The sequence below is a fragment of the Eulemur rufifrons genome, chromosome 28 (genome assembly GCF_041146395.1).
Source record: "Eulemur rufifrons isolate Redbay chromosome 28, OSU_ERuf_1, whole genome shotgun sequence".
NCBI classification, from domain to species: Eukaryota; Metazoa; Chordata; class Mammalia; order Primates; family Lemuridae; genus Eulemur; species Eulemur rufifrons.
The window spans coordinates 49,494,990-49,514,010 of NC_091010.1; the positions used below are offsets into that span (position 1 = coordinate 49,494,990).

Consider the following 19,021-nt stretch of genomic DNA (forward strand, 5'->3'; position numbering starts at 1 on the left):
GCTTTAGGTAGCAACTCTTACAGCTGCCAAATCATTTCACCATTCCTTTTCCTAGAGATCTAAAATTCTTGAAAGGAGCAATTTTTCTCTCCGTTCAAATAGCAAGATATACAGTAAGAAAGTACAGTGCTTTCAAATGCTTTCTGACAAGTGCTCCTAAAAGTGCCTGTATCCGATTAGGAAAATATAAAACAATTAAAATGCTGCAAAAACAACTTTAAGGCAATAGAAAAATGAATGACAAAGAGTATAGAAGGAAATGAAAAGTTCAAATCAAATATACTACATATGTATATTTTTAATAAACTGGTGAAAAATCATGGCCACATCTATGCGGCAAGTACCTGAATGTGTTCACTTTTGTATGTTTATATTATTCATTTACATCTATGGTCTAAATTGAACATCAAATTGAGATTTGTCTAATTTGAGATGGAAGTTGGTTTTCTAACACTACTATTTATATAAATACTTCCTGAAAATAAGTGATTTTACGCATTTTAAGATTTTTGTGTAAAGACAAAAACTTTTAGAAATAATTTCTAAAAGATTATTTTCTGATTGTCACAGTTGCACACATATGTGCAAACACACATGCGCACCTGCACACATGGTCAACTTTATCCCTCATCCCTACTGCTTCTTTTTTTTTTTTTGAGACAGAGTCTCACTCTGTTGCCCAGGCTAGAGTGAGTGCCGTGGCGTCAGCCTAGCTCACAGCAACCTCAAACTCCTGAGCTCAAGCGATCCTCCTGTCTCAGCCTCCCGAGTAGCTGGGACTACAGGCATGCGCCACCATGCCCGGCTAATTTTTTCTATATATATTTTTAGCTGTCCATATAATTTCTTTCTATTTTTAGTAGAGATGGGGGTCTCGCTCTTGCTCAGGCTGGTCTCGAACTCCTGAGCTCAAACGATCCGCCCACCTCGGCCTCCCAGAGTGCTAGGATTACAGACGTGAGCCACCGCGCCCGGCCCCTACTGCTTCTTAAATGACATTTTCACCAGACTGAAAATATTTTACTTAATAAGTTCTGAAAAGATGTTATAACCATTGACTAATACATTGATTATTTCAAATACATCTCAAAGAGGGGGAAAAGAGCACAGTGCTGGTGTTTAAGGACTACATGATAACGAACAAAACCAATAGCTCTAGTTTCTCAAAAACCTTTTACATATTATGTGTACAACCATTTCAATGGAAAACGACATTTTTCATTTGTCCTAATAACATATTAAAATTTTTAGCTGATAAAAATTTACCTTGTGGTAGACTGAGAGATACAAAATTTTATCCCTAAAAAACAGTTTAATAGAGTAAAAGTCAAAAATGCCCAAATATATCCATTAAGGTATGATTTTACCATATTGTTTCTTATCAGGGTCTCTAAAATAATATAATTCAGTACTCCTTCTACCTATCTATACAAACTCATGAAGCAAATCTCAAGGATATCTGATAACTTCAATATTCACAAATCTCAGCAGAAGCAGCTTGATAATAAGAGTTTCTGGAAGCCAAATATATAACTAAATCCACAATTATGTACTGAATTGCCTACTGCAGACCCATTGTGTTATACTCAAAGCAGCATTTCTTAAGCAATCAGAAATTGCTACTCACCAGCAAGGGTGTAATCCATATCAAAACCAAAACACTTTATTTTCTCCATGGCTAAACTTCGGTTCACAAACACCCTATACAAGAGAGTAAAAAATGTTATCTCAATTAATATTGGAAAAGAAATTTTGAAGTTTAAAGAAGTTTTTTGGCTACTCTTCTAGATCTTCTCATTTATTTTTCCAACAGATTTTTAAAATTTTACTTTTTAAATTTTATTGCATGTATTTAAGGTGTGCATATTTTGATATATTAATACTTAACTTGATATACATATACACAGTGATTATCACAAATTAACATATCCATTATCCTATATAGTTACCTCTTTTGTGTAAGAGTACCTAAAATCTACTCTTTTGACAAACTACCTTATACAATATTATTAACTGCAGCCCTCATGTTGTATCTTACATCTCTTATTCATCCTACATAACTGCAACTTTGTACCCTTTGATCTGTATCTTCTCATCCTTTCCCAACCACTGTTTTACTCTGTTGCCTATGCTTTTGGTTTTTTCTTTGTTTTAAATTCTACGTATAAGTAAGATCGTGCAATATTTTTCTTTCTGTGTCTGGCTTATTTCACTTAGCATAATGTCCTCTATGTTTATCCATGCTGTTGCAAATAGAATCTCCTTCTTTTTTAAGGCTGAATAATATTCCATCGCGCGCGCGTGTGTGTGTGTGTGTGTGTGTGTGTGTACCCACACACAATTTCTTTATCCATTCATCTGTGCCATCAACAGACAGTTTGGCTGTTTCCATATCTTGGCTATTGTGAATAATGCTGCAATGAACATGGGAGTACAGGTATCTTTACATGGTGGTAATTTCATTTCCTTTGGGTATATACCCAGAAGAGGAATTGCTGGGTCATGTGGTAGCTCCATTTTCAATTTCTTTAGGAAGCTTTATACTATTTTCCACAGTGGCTGCACCAATCTACATTCCCACCAAAGGTGTGCAAGAGTTCCCTTTTCTCATCACACCCTTGCCAACATTTGTTATTTCTTGTCTTTTTGGTAAAAGCCATTCTAATAGGTGAAAGAGGATATCTCATTGTGGTTTTGATTGGCATTTCCCTGATGATTAATGACGTTAAGCCCCTTTTCATATATACCCATTGGCCATCTGTATGTCTACTCTGGGGAAATGTCCATTTGGGTCCTTTGCTCATATGGGGTTATTTGGGTTTTTTGCTATTGAGTTTTGTGATTTCTCTATATATTTTAGATATTAACCCCTTATCAGATATATGGGTGGCAAATATTTTCGCCCAATCCATAGGCTGCCTTTTTATTTTGTTGACTGTTTCTTTTGCTGTGCAGAAGCTTTTTAGTTTGGGGTAGTCCCACTTGTTTATTTTTGCTTTTGTTCACTTGCTTTTGGTGTCCTATCCGAAAAATCATTACCAAGACCAATGTCAAAGAAACTTTCCCATTTTCTTCTAGATTTTCTCACTTAAATACCAATATTAAGAGTCAAAATAAAAATTATTCAAGTCTTTCTTATACCATAAGTGAAATCAGATATTACACAAAAATATATGGACTTATTTATTGTATCCTGGCATTAACAATTGCCATGTATTCTAGATTTCAGAAGAGGCTCTCCTTTTCAAAGTCTGAACCCATAAAGTAAGCTTACATTTGAGAGTTCATAATTCATTAATTTATTCATTTATAAGTTACTTAATAAACAAAGATTAATTAATTTGAAGCCTACCCAAAACATAGATTCATTCATAGTGTCTACTGTATGCCAGGTACATCAATATGGCATTGAACGAGAGTAACTGCCCTCAAGAAACTTATATTTTAACTTACTATCTTTATCCTTGAGGAACTCGGCCTACTAGAAGAGAGTCATAAGCAAATAACTACAGCAATTCAATAAGTGCTATAAAATAACATAGAGGAGACAGCACCAGTTGCTTTAGAGAGGTCAGGAAAAGATGTTTGAGCTGAATCTTAAACTATCAGTAGATGTTTTCCAGTAGGACAAAACAAGAAAGGCAAGGCAGGCAGAATAACCAACCAAGGAAAATGTTTACAGTGAACTATAAATCATTTATTGTGGCTGGAGCTGAGGAGCTTTCATTGGTTTTGCTTTTCTGTTTCTACAGAAGGTTTTCTGGGGGAGCTTCTATGGGGGGAAAGGGCAATAAAAGCTATGAAGCTAAAAAGGTTAGCAGGGGTCAAAATCATGAAGACTTTATATGCCACATAAGGGAGTCTGGACTTTATCCTGCAGGCAAGAACAAAATATCAGATTTTGAGGAAATGAAATAATCTCATTCAAATTTCAGGAAGATCACTATGAAGACATAGGGAAAACCTAATATATAATAGTATGGTAGATCATCACCATGATGGTCTTTTGTGGTAAGTTTCAATCATCTTTGAATATAAAAATACCCTTTCCATCTGATCCCCAGCTTAGTAACCAAGATTAAAACTGCATGACTTATCTTCTTATTACCAAATCTTTTCTTCACTTTCATTTGAGAAGTATGAGAAATTAGAATGATACAGATCAACAGATCTGGTGTGCATCAAAATCACAATCACCCAATAACTTGTTAAAAATAAAGATGCCTGTGCTTGGCTCCCCATCCAAGGTCCCCAAAGAGGAGTAATTGTGAGATCCCATCTCTACAAAAAATAAGAACAATTAGCTGGACATGGTGGTACGCACCTGTAGTCCTAGCTACTTGGGATGCTGAGGCAGGAGAATTGCTTGAGCCCAGGAATTTGAGCTATGATCATGCCACTGTACTCTAGCCTAGGTGACAGCGTGGGACCCTATCTCTTTAAAAAAAAATAAAATTTCAAAAATTAAATAAAAAACCAAAACTGTTTTCTTCTCTATTTCTCTGAAAACTATGAAAATCATTTAATCTATCTCACTGGCATAGCTGCTATGCACACTAGATTAGCTCTATAGAACTGTTAGCTCCTAAGAGAGATGTTATATAAAATAGATATACTTTTTTTCCCCATAAGAAAACCTGGTCTCTGGCCGGGAGCAGTGGCTCACGCCTGTAATCCTAGCACAGTGGGAGGCCGAGGTAGGAGGATCACTCGAGGTCAGGAGTTCGAGACCAGCTCCGAGCAAGAGCCAGACCCCGTCTCTACTAAAAATAGAAAGAAATGATCTGGACAGCTAAAATTATATATATAGAAAAAAATTAGCCAGGCATGGTGGCACATGCCTGTAGTCCCAGCTACTCGGGAGGCTGAGGCAGAAGGATTGCTTAAGCCCAGGAGTTTGAGGTTGCTGTGAGCTGGGCTGATGCTACGGCACTCTAGCCCGGGCAACAGAGCGAGACTCTGTCTAAAAAAAAAAAAAAAAAAAAAAAGCCTGGTCTCCTGGAAAATCGATATATTTTTTTTTATCTTGGGTTGACAGCAGATGGGAGGGGGAGAAAAGACTAGTGGACAGCTGGAAGAAATATGGAGCTAGAAGATAAGTAATAGCCACCTAAACCTCCTTTTTCTTTTTTTGACACAGGCTCTTGCTCTGTCTCCCAGGCTAGAGTGTCATGGCATCAGCCTACCTGGCAGCAACCTCAAACTCCTGGGTTCATGCAATCCTCCTGCCTCAGCCTCCCGAGTAGCTAGGACTACAGGCACACAACACCACACCTGGCTAATTTTTTCTATTTTTAGTTGCCTGGCTAATTTTTTTTTCTCTCTCTCTCTCTTTTTTTTTTTTTTTTTAGTAGAGACAGGGTCTTGCTCTTGCTTAGGCTGGTCCTGAATTCCTGAGCTCAAGCAATCCTCCTGCCTTGGCCTCCCAGAATGCTAGGATTACAGGCATGAGCCACCACGACTGGCCTAACATCCTTTTTTAAAAATACTCTGCAACCTCAAAATACCACCATGACCCTTTTACCACTTCATCAAGCTTCACCCTGCTATTACTGATAAAAGCATCTACTTTATTATCTTTTCCCAGTTCTATAAATTCTTTTGAAAGCACAACAGGAGTAAAAGACGTAAAATAATGGTTATAACTCTAGAAACTAAATGTCACTACTGAAGGCTTTTCAAACAGATTCTCAATTCAGGCTAGGAGGCCAAGTGGATCAAATCCTTGATAAGAGCCCTAGCAGCTGACAGGCCTAAAATATTCTAAGGGAATACAGGCAGGAATGAATTGGGGAAGACTCTTGTTCTTGTGATACAATCCAGGAGAAAGGTATGTGGAACCACATAATAAAAGAAATAGCTTTGGTTTTCATAGATGCTAGCTGGTGTCCAGCACACCTAAAGTCACAGGAAAAAAGAGACTGCTATTTCTTCCTGATCTAAGTCTAAAGAAAAGAAAAAACAAGAGAGAGACTCTGCTAATGTCAATCAGTGTTAAAGGTAGAAAGAAACTATCAACGATCCCAGTCAAGTAGTTTACCAATTTCTTTCTTGGCCAGAAAAAAAGATTAATCCTGTACTTCCATGAAAATCTATCAAATAATATATATTTTTAAAGGATACAAAGATCACAATGTGCCTTTATTAACCACATAAACTCAAGGAATAACATAGTTTAAGAATATGAAAATCCGTTTTTGCCAAAATAATCACTGCTAAATATGGAATTGCATTTCTCTCCTCTTTAGTCACATTAACTATTCAATCAACACATTGAATGTCTACTGTAAAGCAGGTACCATTTGGTGACATACATCATAGAAGCTGTTCTTCAGGGAGTAACCAGAGCTAGGAAAGACTTTATAAATGCCTAAAATTAGGAAATATGATGTTTTCCTATGAGGATCTTCCACCAAATACACTTTATCTCTTCATTTTTATTCAAAATAAGTACTTTAAATCACAAAAGCAATTCCTGAACTTTAAAAAAAAACAACACACCTGTCTCCCCCCAATTCATTTCTATTATAATGTTTATGAAAAAGAAAAACCTCACATATATTCTCATCTCTCCTTTTTTTTTCCTTGTTTAGACTATAAGCCATAAGGGGAGGGGCAGTATGGAATTAAATCTAATTTGTTGTATGAATATCAGAGTGTATAAGCAAAGCTGTAATGACAAAATGGAACAGCTGCATCACAGAGAACTGCAATAAGCCAAATATAGTTATGTGGCTACATATGCTAAGGTTTACAAAGATAATAAACATCCAAATGCTGAAAGTATGCATTGACTTCAGCATAGAGGCACCCTTGAGCCTGAAACACCATGTCTCCAGGATATAGTCTTCAAGAGAAACTAATTTCTTGGCCTCAGCTAATTATTCTTCTTCACTGAGATTATAACAAAACAAAGTGTCAGGTATTATATTAACTAATAGGTATTATATCAATTAAAAGACTGGCTCACTGCCCCACCACATGTTTCAAAGCAAAAAGACTTATTTGCCTTGGGGAATCCAAAAATTTCTATTGGTCCAAGGATCTTGACTGTACCTTTGCCAATGCCAGTTTACTGTGTCACATTTCTAAATTATTAACCAGTGGAACATTCTCCACCTCTATGTTCAGGAGCTTAAACGTATCTGTGAAATTAACTTTCCAAAGCTTGGTTTAAAAAAAAAGCGCAACATTGCCACCCTAGAAAGCATGACTGAACTAAGCATCCAACTTTAAAACACAATCATTAGCCAGAAATTCCAATATACTAAGTCATTTGCAAATTGCAGATCTGAGCATTAACAAAAGAAATAATCTCTAGGATACACACAGGTACACTGTAAAACCAGGCACAGACTTCAATACAAAGACAAATATAACAGCTTTTATCATATTCCACTGCAGTAAGGCATGAAATTTGAAGAAACTCTATCCAATATAAATATTAACCATAAGAAATAAAAACATAATGTGCTTTAAGAATAGGGATCTAATATTTTCACACTTAAGTAACATGAACATGCAATTTACTTAACTTGAAATTTTATAAATAGCAAACTCTTAATGGTTTTGAGATTTAACTTGTAATTCAAAGCATTACCTCATCTGTCACTGGTTGCCGTTTTGTAAAAGTGTGAAACTATCTGAGTCAACTAGTTCTTGAAGTCACATAACAAAATTCTTCTTAAAGTCCCTAGTATAATTTTTTTATGACTTAACCTAACTTCAAAAAGATTGTTTAGTCTGAATCAGGCCCCTCAATAGCATGTATCTTCTGAGACAGTGCTGGAGAAAACACCTCTGTGTCTAATTTAACTTGTCATTGGATATCACTGTTGCTCCACACAAATCCATTTGGAATAGAATTTCTTTGGCAATGGTGAGCTTTATCTGTAACTCCGCCCCTTGCCTAGGAGTCACAATTTCCTGGCCAAGTGCCCAACAACAGTTACTACAACAAATGAGACTAAGGATTCAAGTACAAAATCTTCTTGGGCATTTGTTTTCATTATGGGTTTATGTAATTATACATTCAAAGTTTGCTATTACAATCAAGAAAAGAAAAAGTTACAAGTGCATTTTTCAGAGGGCAAATTAAAATTATGAGCCAAATGGTATGTGTCCTTTTTTTTTTTTTTCCTTTGGAGACAGAGTCTCACTCTGTTGCCTGGGCAAGAGTGCCGTGGTGTCAGCCTGGCTCACAGCAACCTCAAACTCCTGGGTTCAAGTGATCGCCCCGTCTCAGCCTCCCAAGTAGCTGGGACTACAGGCAAGCACCACCATGCCTGGTTGACTTTTTATATTATACATTTTTACTTAATAGAAAAATGCTATAATGTGGATTTTTGTTGAAAACCTAATTCCCAAACTAGTTCCCATTTCTGCTATTGCCACTCCCATTTTCCCACTCAAGCTTAAAATCTAGTTATCTTGTGATTGTTTCCTCTCCCCAAATCTATATCCAATTATCTCATGTACCTTTAAATAAATTACCAAATGTCTCTGGAATCCAGATCTTCCATTCAATTCACACTGCTAACCACATGTCCGGGTCCTCATTAATTCTCCAGCAGTCATTTGCCCTTGAACTGATGCCAAATTAATTACTTTGAAGTAGTGCTACTCAAAGTGCGGTCCCCAGACCAATGCTGGTCTGTGAACATTTGTTACTAATCCATGACATGATACATACAGAAACTGCAAGCATTTAGAAACTTTTATACCAATTTGACATGGAAATTTTGTTTGTTGAATGTAATAAAAAATGTAGGCTACATTTTTCTCTTCGTTTTTCTAGTAATTCATTTTTATTCTATTTTATAAATATATCAGTTTGAAACAGATTGGAAAATTTTTTTATAAACTGGTCCTCCACCACAGTTTGAGAAGCACTGTCCTAAAGTCCATCTCTAATCATGTCACTGTCTTACCTAATAACCTTTAGTCATTGCTTATTACCTACCCAACTAATAAATTACAAATTCTTGGATCTTCAAAAAGTTCAAAACCTTTCAACATTAGCCAAAATCCATTTGATCTTATGTTGCTTCATATCATGCACCTTTTGTTCTAATAATCAAAGAGAACTGCTTGCTATTTCCTAAATAAGCCATAAGGCCTTGTTTATGCTATTTCCTATACCTGAAATGCCCACCTCAGTTATTGCTATCTTATTATTCAAGACCCTGCATCTCAAGTGATCACTTCGAGAGACTACATTTTTTTTCCTGCATTACATATCCTAGGAGCACCTGTATTTTCCCAAAGATATTCCTTTGAATATAAATAATGTATGACCTTTTTATTTACAAAACTTTAAATCAGCAAGTTGAGGAGGAGCTTCTCAAGTCTTATTCCTGCACCAACTTTACTGAGGTATAATTTACCTAAAATAAAATTCAACCATTTTAAGTGGAAAGTATGGTGAGTTTTGACACCTGTATACACTTATGAAACAACTACCACAATCAAGATGTAGAATATTTCCTTCAACGCAAAAAAATTCCTTCATGTCTTTTAACTTCTGGCCCCAAGCTATCACTGATCTGTGCTTTCTGTCACTACAGTTTTCACATAAATGGAATCTAACATTATTTTGTGTGTCTGGCTTCTTTCACTTAGCATAATACTTCTGAAATTCATCCATGCTGTTGCATGTATATTTACTCTTTTACTCCTGAGTATTCCATTGTATGGTTATACCACAATTTGTTTATCCATTCAGTTAATGGACTTTTGGGTTATTTCCAGTTTTTGACTATTATAAATAATGCTGCTATGAATAGTCACATACAAATCTGTGTGGACACATCTTTTCATTTCTCTTGGGTAAATATCTAAAAGCGAAATTACTAAGTCATACGATAAACATATGCTTAACTTGAAAAGACACTGCCAAAACTCTTCTATTTTGCACTCTCATCAGCAATGCATGAGAGTTCCAGTTGCTCCACACTGTCGAGTGTTTTTAATTTTAGCCATTCTAGTGTATGTGCTCGTAGTGTTATCTCGTGGTTTTATTTGTACTTCCTTAATGACTGATGATGAAGAGCATCTCTTCAAGTGTTTATTTGCCATATCCTCTTTTGTAAAGTATTTATTCAAATATTTTCCCCATTTTTAAACTGGGTTGTCTTATTATTGTGTGATAAGAGTTCATTTTTAAACTCTGGATTCAAGTCCTTTATCAGCTATAAATGTGTTGAGAATATTATCTCTCATTCTGTGGCTTGCCTTTAAATTTTCTTAATGATGTCTTTCAAAAAGCAGACGTTTGTTTTTTTTAAAATTTTGATGAAGCCCAACATATCAATTTTGTCTTATGATTTTTTATGTATTTTATCTAAGAAATCCTTACCTAAATGAAAGTCACAAAGACTATATTTAGGTCTATGATCCATTTTGTGTTATTTTTACATATGTTTTGAGGTAAAGGTCAAAATTCATTTTTTTTTAATATAAATGTTCAGTTGTTCCAGCACATCTGCCAAAAACACTAGCCTCTCACCACTGAATAACCTTGACCTCATTGCTGAAAACTGACGATACATATGTAGGTTTATGAATTCCCTTATTCGGTTTCATGATCTACATGCCTATACTTACACTAATACCACACTGTCTCGATTAGTATAAGTTTACACAAGGCTCAAGTAAATTTTTGGTGATTGAACTCTAATAACAAGCTTTTCCCCTATTACTATTAGGGAAATATTTCACTGATACCGAATGATAATACACTGTACTAAATGTCAATATCACACATATGATAACAGTGAATATAAGAATTCTTTTCTCTCAAAGCACAAAGTTTGTTCATTTATTTCTAAAGACAGCACAGAAGATAAAAGCTAACTGATTTTATTTATATAATCCATGTACTTGCTTGTTCACTTGCTCCTTATCTATTCATACAATACAGAAATTGCCTCAGAGGTGCATGAGATAAACCTAAAAGAACATCTCACCCCTTATAGTGTCCTTTGCCTTATATAGGTCCCTCTAACTTTCTAACTAACCAAGCCTAACATATGCTTTACTATGGAGGAAAAATCAGTACTAATTACTTCCCAAGAATTTTAACTGCATCTAGAAATACACATCTTAAATCTACAAATTAGCTTTATAAACAAATTAGCTTTGTACACATAACCATGTGTATAAAACTGACAAATATGCCAGCATCTTTAATAGTCTTTATCAAAAAAATTGTTTAACAACTGCTGATTTGCAGCCGCTACTGGAAGGAAAGAAAACACAACCCTAAATAGGAAGTCCTTTCTTAATTTTCACATTTAAAACAAACCTCAAAATTCTAGTGATGTCTTGAGAGGTCTAAAATTATTTATATCCCTGGTTGTTCTCTTTATTCAATAAGGAGTTTAAAATAGCAATAAAGTAAGCCAATTTTATTTTTCTCATAATCAATACATGATTAGATTAAAAGAAATTACAAGCACAAGGTTCTGGAACCACTCCAAAATTTCTTATAGAACAAAGGAACTAGAAAAAGTTTTAGTATCTTCTAGAATATCAAAATTAAAATTTTACTGTACTTTTAAAGATTTTTTTGAGAGATCTATGTCCTATTTTATCAAAGGCAATATTAATCAGGTATAATTATGTTTGAAGGCTAGACATGAAATAATGAACAATATGCAATCATTAATCTGTCACTTAGAGTAGTCACAAAAAGAGAATTAGTAATAATTCAGACTCTGAAGCATAAGAGAAAGTAATATAAAAACAATAAAACCCTAACACAGAACTATTTTATATTACAAAGCAAAGAAGAATAGGGAATTCTGCTCTAGTTATTTTTTGCCTACGTTTCCCAGAAAGAAACAAAATCACAGGCTGCTTTTCACTAAATCCTTCACACCATTTCTAAAGTTACAATTTATTTTAAAATGCCTTTGAATTTTTAAACTTCCCTCAATTCTTTGGTAAACCACCACTGTTTACTTCCAATCTTCATAAATACATTCTACTAAAAAAAAAAATGAGTTTGCCACAGGGTAAACAAAATACTTATATCTTACTAAATTCCTATTAAGATTAGCCATCCTCAATGCTGTCTCTGAAAACAGCAATAATAACTTTACATTAGATTACACATGAAACACTATACGCTTTGGGCTGAATATCTCTGCCTCCACCTCCATTCTCCGACTGGCAGGATTGCTTATTAATCTTCTAATTCATTCAGATGATACCTCTTCACTGAGAAAAATGCAAGAAAGAATAAACAACTCACCCTTCCTTAGACATTCTCAAAGATCTACTTCCTCTGGATGAGAATACAGGATCAACAAACAAGCTTCACTGATCTCTTGAGAACTGTAGCTCATTTGTTAAAGCACAGAGAACTCAGGCCCTGAGAGGCCCAACAAATTCGGGCACAATGCCGAACCCTAACTAGGCAATATCTCGGTGACCAATATTCTCAGCTTTAAATACTTGAAAACGTAAGAATAATAGGAAAAAAATTGGCAACCAAGAAAAATAACTAATGGACTGAACTGTTTAAGACTGGCTAGTTAACGAAGGAGACAATCCAAATGGTAAGTTCCCGTAAGAGACAGGGACGTTACTGGCAAACACAGAAAAAGCAAATTTACCCCCTAATGAGGCCCTCCAACAGTACGCAAACAATGTGAGTTTCACAGAATCCAGCAACCCTGGTAGGTCAAAATCATTTTTAGTTTACTCTGGGGGGGGGTGAGGAGGGGAGCAGGATAAATAATTTTATGTTTTAATTATCAGTTTAGTTATTTCCTCCCTTACAAAATGAACAATGTGAACTACAAAGAGAAGGAAGTATTTAGTACCGATCATATTACAGGAGAAACCTAAAGTATTTCCACACTGAGGTCTTTTTTTCAGATTTCATTAACTGCTTTTAAGAAAACATCTGTGTTCACAAATATTTCACTCTATCGCCTGAAAATTTCAGCTCATGTGAAAAGATATTTACAGATCTTTGGCATATGGGGGATAAATCGAGAACATTCTAAAGGTTAATTCCAAAGCCCAGAGCCAGTTGAGGTTTGAAAGAAAAACATCTGCAACATTCCTGCCTCCTGACCAATATAATGCATAGGGATTATGCAACAGGGGAAGGAATAAACAAATCTACTAAAGTCTAAGAACACTGAGATGGCAAATAAGTCCTCCTAGTGGTGATTCAAGTTAAAAATAAAACATACATACCTTAAAGAAATACTACATGAATTAAAACTTAAATTTTAAAAAATCTTTATCTCCTTAAATATTACCTGAATATCTTACCATAAGGTTTCTATTATTTATTAAAACGTTTAGTCAACAATTAAAAGCACTATTAAATACTAAATTGAAAATAAAACTATTGATTGAAAATAAAATTATTTTCAATTTATTTAGAAAAGCAGCATGGTGTAATGGAAAGAGAATGAACATTGGAACAACTAAGTTTAAATCCCAGCTCCTCTGCTTTGTAGGTTTGAAATCTTGAATAAGTTACTTAACCTAAACCTGAGCTTTTTAATCTACAGAAGGGAGATAACATCTGGTAGAGTTGTTGTCTGTCATATGTAAGCACTCAAAGAACTATTGTAATTTGAGCATAGAGGGACAGGAAAAGGAACTAGATTGTCAAGCATTACCTCACTAATATATCTCTTGGTCTCGGAACTCCTGACTTCAAGTTTTTTGTTTTGTTTTTTCTTTTTTTTGTGGGTCTCTTCAAGATGAATGTCTTAGGAAATACTTTTTTTTTTAAATCTAAATCTCACATTTTACATGAATATGAAGGACTTCCATTGATTATTGTCAAACCAAATTCCACAATTACAAGAATACAAACTGAATATGGAAAAATGATCTAATCTTTTAGAGTGCCAACTTCCCATGGATTCCTTGGATTTTCAGCTGTGGTATCACAGCTCAGTGTGGTGGAAATAAATGTAATTACTATTTTAAGCCTTTATTACTGGCAAAGAGAAAGGAAAACAAAAATTCTCACTTGAGCAGAGGGTACACGCTTACAGGAGCCTCCTATGCAAAAGGTTAAGGCATTGTCTAAAGATGATTAGCTCTTTCAAACTTCATGCATACATTCTACAAATATTTAATGAATGTCTACGTGTCAGGTACCAGTCATACTGAGATAAATATGGCAGTCCTTGATTTCTAATGAGCTCAAAGTCTAGTGGAGAAGGCCCATTCAAAAGCAGTTAAAAAGTAGCGTGTAATCGTAGTATTAGAGATAGGCACAACAGAGAGGTGCACCTATACCCTCTTGGCTGAGTCTCATTAAAACACAGGATGAGGTGTTTTGTTTTTTTAAAAAACTGACACTGTAGGCCGGGCGCGGTGGCTCACGCCTGTAATCCTAGCACTCTGGGAGGCCAAGGCGGGTGGATCGTTTGAGCTCAGGAGTTCGAGACCAGCCTGAGCAAGAGCAAGACCCCGTCTCTACTAAACATAGAAAGAAATTATATGGACAACTAAAAATATATATAGAAAAAATTAGCCGGGCATGGTGGCACATGCCTGTAGTCCCAGCTACTCGGGAGGCTGAGGCAGAAGGATCACTTAAGCCCAGGAGTTTGCCGTTGCTGTGGTCTAGGCTGACGCCACGGCATTCACTCTAGCCTGGGCAACAGAGCAAGACTCTGTCTCAAAAAAAAAAAAAGACAAATCAAAACAAGTATAATGAAGATGTAGAGAAACTAGAACCTTTATACGCTGCTAAATGGAATGTAAAATGATGCGCTCACATTAGAAAACAATTTGACAATTCTTCAATAAGTTAAAAATAAAGTAACCATAAACCTTAGCAAATTCCATTCCTAGACATATACCCAAAAGAAATGTCCACATAAAACTGCACACAAATGTTCATAGTAGCATTATTCATAATAGCAAAAAGTGGAAACAACCCAAATGTTAGGCAACAGATCAACAGAAAAACAAAATATGGTATATCCATACAATGGAGTATTATCTCACAATAAAAAGTAATGAAGTACTGAGATATGTTACAATACAGATGAACCTTGAAAACACGCTAAGTGAAAGAAGACAGACACAGAAGGCCATACATTGTATGATTCCATTTATATGAAATGTCCAGAATAGGCAATTTCATAGAGACAGAAAGTAAATTAGTGGTTTCTAGGGTCTAGGGACAGAAGAGTATGGGGTTTCTTTTCTGGGTGATGACAATGTTCTGGAATTAGACAATAGTAATGGTTGCATAAGTTTGTTGATATACTAAAAACCACTGAATTGTACACTTCCTATTTTATATTATGTGAATTATACCTCAATAAAGCTGTTATTTAAAAAAAAAACACACACATACACATATATACACACAGACCTTCCACAAATCAATAGGGAAAAAAGACAACACAATTAGCAAGCAGCTTGAATAGGCAAGTCACAAAAGATCTCCAAATGGCTACTTAAGATATGAAGGTGTTCAACCTAATTATTCATCAGAAAAATATAAATTAAAACCAAAAGTAGGCCGGGCGCGGTGGCTCACGCCTGTAATCCTAGCACTCTGGGAGGCCGAGGTGGGCGGATCGTTTGAGCTCAGGAGTTCGAGACCAGCCTGAGCAAGAGCGAGACCCCATCTCTACTAAAAATAGAAAGAAATTATATGGACAGCTAAAAATATATATATAGAAAAAAAAAAATTAGCCGGGCATGGTGGTGCATGCCTGTAGTCCCAGCTACTCGGGAGGCTGAGACAGGAGGATCGCTTGAGCTCAGGAGTTTGAGGTTGCTGTGAGCTAGGTTGACGCCACGGCACTCACTCTAGCCTGGGCAACAGAGTGAGACTCTGTCTCCAAAAAAAAAAAAAAAAAAAACCAAAAGTAGATGTCACTACATGTGTACAATAACTTTTAAATTAAATATACAATTCAAAAGATTATTGCTGGTGACACTACTCTCATACACCGTAGGTGGAACTATAAAGCAGAGCAACCATTTGGGAAAACTATTTTGCAATATCTACTAAAACTAAACACACGCTTACCCTATGGCCCAGCAATTACATTCCTAGGTAGAAAGCAAGAGAAATGAGTGCATATATCCACAAAAAGACATATTCAAGAATGTTTAGAGAATCATTATCCTTATCCTTATTTTTTCAAAATTAAAATATAGTAATATTAACATTGATCTCTTTTGGGTGTACATTTCTATGAGTTTTTAACACATAGATTCACATATTAACCACCACAATCTGGAATAAAACAGTTCCATCAATCCAAAAAACTCTCCTGCTATCCTTTTGTAGTCACACTTCCCTTCTTCCACCAACTGTAGAACCCACCAATTTGTTCTCCATCACTATAGTTTTGTCTTTTTGAGAATGTCACATAAATGGAATCAGACTAGATGTTACTGTTGGAGAACACTGGCTTCTCTGACTCAGGATTATGTCTTTGAGAGTCCTCCAAGTTGCTGTATGTATCACTAGTGAATTCTTTTACCTAAGTTACATTCCATTGTGTAAATATACCATATTTTGTTTACACATTTACCTCTTGAAGGACATTTGGGCTGTCTCCAGTTTTGAGTACTTATAAATAAGAGATACTATAAACATTATTACATACAGTTTTTTGTGTAAATTTAAGTTTTCATTTCTCTAGGGTAAGTATCTAGAAGTGGAATTGCTGGATCATGGGATAAAGTTTCTATAAGAAACTTCTGGCCAGATGCGGTGGATCACACCTGTAATCCCAGCACTTTGGGAGGCCAAGGCGGGAGGATTACTTAAGCTCAGGAGTTTGAGACCAGCCTGAGCAACACAGCAAGACCTAGTCCCTATAAAAAATAAAAACTAGCGAGGTGTGGTAATGCACATTGTAGTTCCAGCTACTTGGGAGGCAAGGAATGAGGATCACTTGAGCCCAAGAATTTGAGGTTGCAGTGAACCATGATGATGCCACTACATTCTAGCCCAGGCAACAGACTGAGACCCTGTCTCAAAAAAAAGGGGGAAAAAAAAACAAACTGCCAAACTGTTTTCCAAAGTAGCTAATGATACAATAAAATGCCACATAGTAATAAAAAAAGAAAAAATTACTGACATACACAAAAACACGGATGAATCTATCTCTCAGACATTATATTGAATAAAAGAAGCCACACCCTTTAAGGTAAAATATGTCATCTAAATATTAATAACATTTCCTAAACGTGAGATTTTTATTACAGGAATTCACTGAGCCTAAGATCTCCTTGCTTTTATTCTTTCTCTTCCATTCCACCAATATCACCACTTTTCTTTTTCATTTTAGTTTTAGGCATATTGTTTTCGGAAGAAGCACAGAGGGAATGAATGGTGGTAAAGAAACAAAGCAAGAATGTTTTAGGATCTAATACCTTCTTCTGAACAATAAAAAGTTTAAAGAATTTGTACTCCATGATGTAATATCACTGCACATTATAATAAAGAGCAACTTGTAGCTAAAATAGACAAGGAATGCCTGTGATAAAAAAAAAAAGTATGTCACTGAATTTTTTAAATTAAATGTTATTTTGAAATAATTGTAGATTCACATGCAGTAGTAAGAAATAATACAGAGATTCCATGTACACTTCACCCAGTTTCCTGCAACAGGAAAATCTTGTGTACCTATAGCGGAATATCACAGCACAGGAAATTGACATTGACGTGATTTACAATCTTATTCAGATTTCACCAGTTTTACTTGCACTCGTGTGTGTGTGTGTGTGTGTGTGTGTGTGTCTGTGTGTATGGAGACTGATAACCACCACTAGAGTCAAGATACAAAACAGTTCCATCACAAGGATTCCTTGTGCTACCATTTTATAGCTGCACTCACCTCTTTGCTCCACCCACCCCTGGCAATCACTAATCTGTTCTCAATCTCTATAATTTTGTCATTTTAAGAATGTTATAGAGGCCGGGCGCAGTGGCTCATGCCTGTAATCCTAGCACTCTGGGAGGCCAAGGCAGGAGGATTGCTTGAGGTCAGGAGTTTGAGACCAGCCTGGGCAAGAGAGAGACCCTATCTCTACTAAAAATAGAAAAAATTTGCCAAGTGTGGTGGCGCACGCCTGTGGTCCCAGCTACTCAGGAGGCCGAGGGAGGAGGATAGCTTGAACCCAGGAGTTTGAGGTTGCTTTGAGGTAGGCTGATGCCACACCACTCTAGCCCAGGTGACAGAGCAAGACTCTGTCTCAAAATAAAAAAAAAGAATATTATAGAAATGGAAACATACACTACATAACCTTTTCAGATTGGCTTTATTAACTCAGCATAACTTTCTTCAAATTTACTGAAGTTGTTACATGTATCAATAGTTTACTTCTTTTTACTGCTGAATAGTATTCCAACCATAGAATGTTTTGGGGGAGGAAATAAATAAGCTAAAAAATATATTACTAGTTTCTGAATCCTCACTTGTCATTCCTTAGGAATGGGAAACACTAACCAAAGAATTAGAAATATATACTAAAAAAAAGTTTTAACAGTTTTGATGCTCTACCTCACTCTTTTTATTCTGACGAGATATATCCCATATGCATATTATTTAAGGAATATGGCTCCTTAGAATTCCTGAGGACCTATATTTTCCACATAATTTTCAACTTATAAAATGGCTATGGAAATGTTAATAGTTTATTCATTTGAATATTTGAACTCATACTAAAATGATAGTTTATTCAGCTTGGTTAATGACAAAATTAAAAAAGCTAAATTACATTCATGTGATATCCATATATGGTTAAGAGAGAAAGAAATTAAAATTTATTAACCTGGCCATATTTGTCTGCATATAACCTGATACCTGCTTTTAGTCTGAGTTTAAAATAAGTCATCATAAACATTTCTAACTCTGTTAGTGTGCCAAGCTATAGGGACTACAAAATTATTTTTTATATGTACACAAATTCCTTTTCACTCCTTAAACACATATAATAAATTTACTTCAATTTGAAAAGAAAACATTATTCAATAGTTTAAATAAAGATTGGTATGGCTTTG

At 35.4% G+C, this 19,021-nt stretch overlaps 1 protein-coding gene across 3 annotated transcripts in view; it reads right to left on the minus strand.

Annotated features, from left to right (window-relative positions):
• NT5C2 (5'-nucleotidase, cytosolic II) overlaps positions 1–19,021 on the minus strand; it is an 83,341-nt gene that overhangs the window by 41,461 nt on the left and 22,859 nt on the right. For 2 of the 3 annotated variants that reach the window (XM_069460131.1, XM_069460130.1), the window contains exon 3: positions 1,628–1,701. In XM_069460131.1, coding sequence (XP_069316232.1) covers positions 1,628–1,701 — 74 coding nt within the window. Of the gene's footprint in view, positions 1–1,627; positions 1,702–12,256; positions 12,360–19,021 lie in introns of those variants that run through there. The other variant, XM_069460132.1, reaches the window with a different exon arrangement.